Raw genomic sequence first — 6,000 nt, forward strand, 5'->3', positions numbered from 1 at the left:
TTCCATTTTACGTGTGGAAAACTGATTTGCGGTTAATTGGCTTGCCCAAGGCCACAGACCTGTATGTTGTGAGAGAATGCATTGTCACACACTGTGCCACTCAACTTGATTAATTCACTTCAAGCCTGACTTGCAATATCTCTACTTGTTCAGTCCTGGTTTTTTTCCCCCTCTAGCTTCATAAAGCGAAGAACTGCATGCTGCTTTATTGTATGTTTAAAAGAAACTAAACTGCCATTAAAACAGCGTCTCGCATGAGCAAATCAGCATTTAAATCTAGGTCTCCAGATAGGGAAAGCTGCCGTGCTACATAAATGAATACCAAGCCCGCTGCTGTTTTACATTACAAGTTATCATCATGTCCTTTTCATTTTTTCAATTAGTGCACAAGTGAAATTAGAAAACCCCGAAACAAAATATACGTTTTTCTACACTGGTCAGTTGCACACAAAGTGATGCATTTCCTGTTGTGTAATAAATTAATGCCCCTGCACTTTCATGTTTGAAATAATACAACACTGATATTCCAAAGCACGGAGATATATATTAAACAATGATGATTAAAGTTTCTTAGAAATGTATGTCATCTGTAATCTCTGAAGATGCATATTAGGAGATAAACCCACCTCCTCAGCCCCACAGCCAGCCATCGGATGTCATTTTTAATCCTGAACAGAAGATGATTTGAAATACAAGATATCTAGACTTCAATTACACTGGTCTCCCATTAGGATAGCTTGCATCTCCTCAGAGATGAGAAAAGTTTGGATAAATACACTGGGCAGTAACTGACATCAGAATTCCACAAGATGCCTGACCAAAAAAAAAAAAAAGAGGGCTGCTTGATCTGAAGTTGAAAGTTAGGTACTATACTCTGTCTTCTGCTCAGCACACATATCTCAGCCCTCTTCATCGGAAAAAAGGGTGCTGATTTGCTTCCATTTAACTGAATATGATTCCCTCTCTACGAACTAGTCTGAGGAGTATTTAAAAAGAAAAGATTGTGTGTACGCGGTTATATACTCTTTTAAACTCTAATTGGCTAGAGATTAACTCCCACCCCTCTGAAAACTCATGTCTAGAAGACAAGACCCTGAAAAGTTCTCAGAGCTGAGACTGGCATCAACAGAAAAAACTACATAGGCTGATTTCTCTTTTCTTCTAGTTTGTGTCCAGTTTCCTTACATTTTCAAGCGTATTGCTCCAGGACATAAATATCCTTGAAAAGTTAGAAATTCCATCAAAAAGTAAAAGTAAAATGTGCATAAGAAAACAGAACACTGACTAAACTGTGTTATCCTGCATTCCATTCCGCACACTATATAGCGTTAGATCTTCAGTTTGTGTAAAGTGGCATAGCTCCTCTGAAGTTGAAGGAGCTACCCTGATTTATTCCAAGTAACGATTTGTGCTTAAATAGCAGCTCTTTGCCTTGCAAGTTAGTTCATTTTTAATGTTTGTATTGTGACATGAGCCATAACTTTGGGAAATTATGTTCTGTTGCCATAGGGAGGAAATGCGGTGATATCAGCAGAGAAATGTAATTTGAAGATTGGAAGAAAGGAAATCTATGTTTCCTTGATACCATGACAAGTTAAGAGCAGGTGCAAGAGAAATATACAGAACTCAGAAAAGTCAGAGTCAAAGGGTGGGATTGTATTTATTCCAGTGGTTAACGGCTGCTGTAAAGTGAAAACAGTAACATACAGGACACAGGAGCCCATGTCCTCATCCAATGGAGTTTTGCCACTTTACACCAGCTGAGGGTCTGGCCCCAACAGCACTGAGCACTGGAGACATTATTAAAATGGGGAACTGGCCTTGTTTTCCCCTGAATTTACAGAGAGCCAAGTCACCAGTGTCTACTTTAGAAACCGTTTCTGCTACTTGCTGAAGTGCAGCGGAGAGATGCTAGTTTGGCTGAAGCAGATGTTGGACCTTAGTCTGATCTCACGAACACCTGGATTTGCCTGGGTATAATTCCATCGGCTTCAGTGGAGTTACTTCTCATTTACACCAGTGCAAGATCAGAATCAAGCCCCAAGATAGATCGGAAAAGACCTTTGCTTCTTTTATGCACAAAAAATTGCACAGGATGGATGGATGGATGCGTTTGTTCCCAGAAGTAATCTGACTTCTAAATAAATTACATTGTTAAAGCTGGAAAGGGAGCAGTATGTCAATTCTTCTCCTCCTCCCACCCTGCCCCCCTCTTTGGCCAGGCAGCAGCCTGCAATAAAAGTAGGCACATGTTCACCTGGAACACCACCACCTTCTACTCTCCAGAGACCATTTCATGGGACTTACCCTCAGTCGTAGAAGTGCAAAGGGTGACTAATGCTGAGGCTCACACAAAGCACATCTACAAAGCTTTGCCAGTTTACAATGTCAGCTAGAACAGTGGTTCTCAGCCCGGGGTATGTGTACCCCTGGGAGTATGCAGAGATCTTCCAGGGAGTACTCATCTCATCTAGATCAGTGTTCCTCAGCCTGAGGACTGCAACCCCCAGATAGTCATGGGATGGGTTTAGGTGGATCACAAGTGCAGAGCCAGCATTACAAGGTGTCAAACATGGCAATTACCGGGGGTCCCACACCACAAGGGGCCCTGTGAAGCTAAGTTACATGCTTCAGACAAGGTTCACAAGTGAAAAAAACAGGCTCAAATATCACATTGGAATATAAATATTGTACTTACATTTCAATCGATTTATTTTATAATTATATGGTAAAAATGAGAAAGTCAGCAATTGTTCAGTACTAGTGTGCTCTGACACTTTTCTATTTTTATGTCTGATTTTGTCAGCAAGTCGTTTTTAAGTGAGGTGAAACTTGGGGGTGTGCAAGACAAATCAGACTCCTGAAAGGGGTACGGTGGTCTGGAGAGATTGAGAACCACTGAGCCAGAGCACGGGCTTGCAACACAGCCAGGTCAGTGAGTGACCATGGTCTACAGAGCTGCTGTCAGCTGTTGTTCTCTAGGAAAGCCAGCAGCTGCTAGGTTAAAAAAAAAAGTCAATCAATCAGTCAAAGCACCTTACTGATCACTGATCTCCAGTGTAGCTACATGCAGTCAGCTCCTAGCATGAACACAAAGGAACACAGGGAAACTCACCTGAATGACAGTCTTAAGCGTAGAGGCTTCCACAATGGTGGTACAGATCAGAGAGTCCGGCTGCTGGTCCGCGCCATAGATCTCGCCCATGGTGAAGATCATGGGGATGGCCAGCAGGAAGGAGGCCACCCAGATGCAGCTGATGAACTTCTTGGTCCTGCTCCTGGACATGATGCTCTTGGCTTTGAAGGGGTGGCAGATGGCCATGTACCTCTCCACGCTGAGGCTGGCGATGTTGAGGGCCGTGGCGTAGGTGCAGGCGTCCCTCAGGAAATAGTAGCCTTTGCAGACGGCGTCCCCGAAGGCCCAGGGGTGGTGCACCCAGATGAAGTTGTACAGCTCGATGGGCATGCACAGGAGGAAGATGAGCAGGTCAGAGAAAGCCAGGCTGGCCAGGTGGTAGTGCACGGTGCTCTGCAGATTCTGCAGGGACTTCTTGCGCACCAGGGTGTAGGCGGTGATGGAGTTCCCGACGGTGCCCACCAGGAAGAGCGCCAGGTAGATGACCGTGACCATGACTTTGGAGTAGATGTCGGTGTTGACATCCAGGTCTTCCTCGTCCGGCCCTTCGGAGTACGGGTCCGAGCTGTTGGAGACGTTCCCAGCCGCCTCGCCCGCGGGCTGCAGGTGAAACGGGCCCGGGTGCTGCCACGGAGAAGTTGCGTTCAGGTGCATGGCCAGGGATGCTCGGCGAAGGAGGCTGCCCCGCGTGGTACCCAGCGCTCGGCACCAGCCAGGCTGCGAGGGCGGGACGCTGCCGCTAAGACGCGGAGTGGAAACTTGGCTCGTTTAAATGCGCCGGAGAAGGCGGCGCCCGGAGGGGGAGCGAGAGCCCGCCCAGCTCGATTCACAAAATCCACGGGAGGAGCAGCCTCCGGCGGGCGGCACAAGGGGCTGCGCTGGGCTCTCCCCTCCGCCCGCGTCTGGCTCCCAAGGCTGCTCCCGCCCCCCCTCCCCCGCCCCAGATGCGAACCGCACCAAGGGGGCTGCAGCGGGGCGGGGGTCGCTCTCACACAGCCCGCCGGAGCTGGGCAGCGAGTGGCGTGTGATGTGAACCAACTGGAAAAAGGGAAAAGCCGGATCGAGATGGAGCCTGGCGGATCCTACTCATCCCCCCCCCCCCCTGGCTCAAATGGCAAGGCTGGGTCCTCCTGCTAGACCGATCTGAACCCAGACCCCGATGTACACCCCCCCCCCCGGAGCACACGTGCCGCAAAAACCCGGACCCAGCACGTGGATTTCTCCCGGATCCAGCCACGTTTGGACCCTGCGCTGCCAAAGGCTTGTTCCTACACCGTGAACACGCCTCCCGCCTCGTGCACCAAAACATGCCCGAGTCGGGTGCACCAGCGCCCACAAAAACCTGGACCCGGCCCCTGGATCTAACTGGAATCTTTGGCCCCTAAGTCCCACCTTGTACAATCTAGATAGGAAAAGTGTAGCCACAGCTACTTCACTGCAAAAATCTGGACTCCCTGCATCCTGGCCCAGGTAGTTGGTACCTGGAGCCTATTTTTAATCTTAACCATCCTTCCCCCCAGCTAAATTCTACTGTCTAAACAGAGAGGGAAATCTTGCGTCCTAGTGCAGCCAAAAAACCCAGCTCCTGTTGCAAAACGGTACAGCACCACAAAAACATGACTCTGTGGTGGGGTCTGCAGGATCTTACCTTTTTAAAAAATTATTATCAATCATCATCATCATTATTTTGCTCCCAGATTCCAAAACTGGGCACTTGGTGGTGTTCCTACTTGGCCAGAAAAATCCAAACTCCAACACATCCACGTGCAAGAGCGACATAAATACACCTGGATCTTGCTGGATCTAGCACATTTTTTGCCCAGAAGCCTGTTAATTCTACTGGGTAAAGAGATCAAGTGTTGCTGCTCCTAGCCCTGCAGTTTACAATGTAATTCATTAATTAAATACCAGCAGGACCCCGTTGATCCAGCTTTTACATTTTTCCAAGTAAACGCGCCCACATGTGAATAATCCAGCATGGAGAAAAGATGTGGGTTCAGTTCCTGCAGCCAGCCTTTTCCCCAAGGCATCCTGGCTTGGGACCTATTGCAAAGCCTAGCTGGCTAATTAGCCGGGAGAAGGAATTGTGGGGGAGAAGGAATAGAAACTGCCAATGCTGTAGATCACCTTTGGAAACAGAGAAGCCTGGACTCTAGGGCCACAGCACACAGTGTGATGGACATTCAGCAACCAAAATAATTGTTACAATAGAGAAATTATTAACAGAACAGCCAGGGCCAGGCAAAAGATCTTGTGGCCACTTTCCCTGCCACACAAGGCTCAAACATCTGCTGCTCCCTATGTAGTGTGAAAGGGGAAAAAAGGGGAAGATAGATACAGAATCAGTGGCTCTTGTCTTAATGGAATAAACACTATAGCACGGTTCACTTATCTGGCGTATGTGCATATGTCACTCAGAAAGAACATAAATAACCAATTTGTCTGAGGCTGCCCATGTGTTTGGCAAAACTACTCCATGAGGAGAGAGAGACAAAAATATGATCTGAAAATGGGTTCCCTCTCTTGTGTATGGCTATGATGTATCAGCACCAGTGCTATAGCATAACTAACCTACACAGACAGACACACACACACACACACACACAAACACTCCCCCTGTGTTTCTCTCTATTCTATATCCTCCAAGTTTCAGGATTTACAGTCCCTGCCTCTCTCCAGCAGCTCCATTTCAGCTACAGGCTTGTGGAGAAACTAGACTGAATACAGTGCTAGAGGCAAAGTCTCCTCTCATGATCTTCCTCGTGCAGCAGACATGTTTGTCAGCAACAGTTTGGGCTAGTATAGCAATTTTCAGCAATAGGAAATTCTACCACAGGGATTCTCAAACTGGGGTGTCATGACCC

The 6,000-nt window shown here is 47.5% G+C and overlaps 1 protein-coding gene across 1 annotated transcript in view; it reads right to left on the reverse strand.

The window, feature by feature from the left end:
- NTSR1 (neurotensin receptor 1) overlaps positions 1-3,889 on the reverse strand; it is a 100,151-nt gene extending 96,262 nt beyond the window's left edge. The window contains exon 1 of the mRNA XM_044986171.1: positions 3,116-3,889. Within this exon, the coding sequence (XP_044842106.1) occupies positions 3,116-3,790 (675 nt within the window). The 5' untranslated portion in view covers positions 3,791-3,889. The remainder of the gene's footprint in view (positions 1-3,115) is intronic.
- Between the last annotated feature and the right edge of the window lie 2,111 nt (positions 3,890-6,000).

Source organism: Mauremys mutica, chromosome 13, assembly GCF_020497125.1.
Source record: "Mauremys mutica isolate MM-2020 ecotype Southern chromosome 13, ASM2049712v1, whole genome shotgun sequence".
Lineage (NCBI taxonomy): Eukaryota > Metazoa > Chordata > Testudines > Geoemydidae > Mauremys > Mauremys mutica.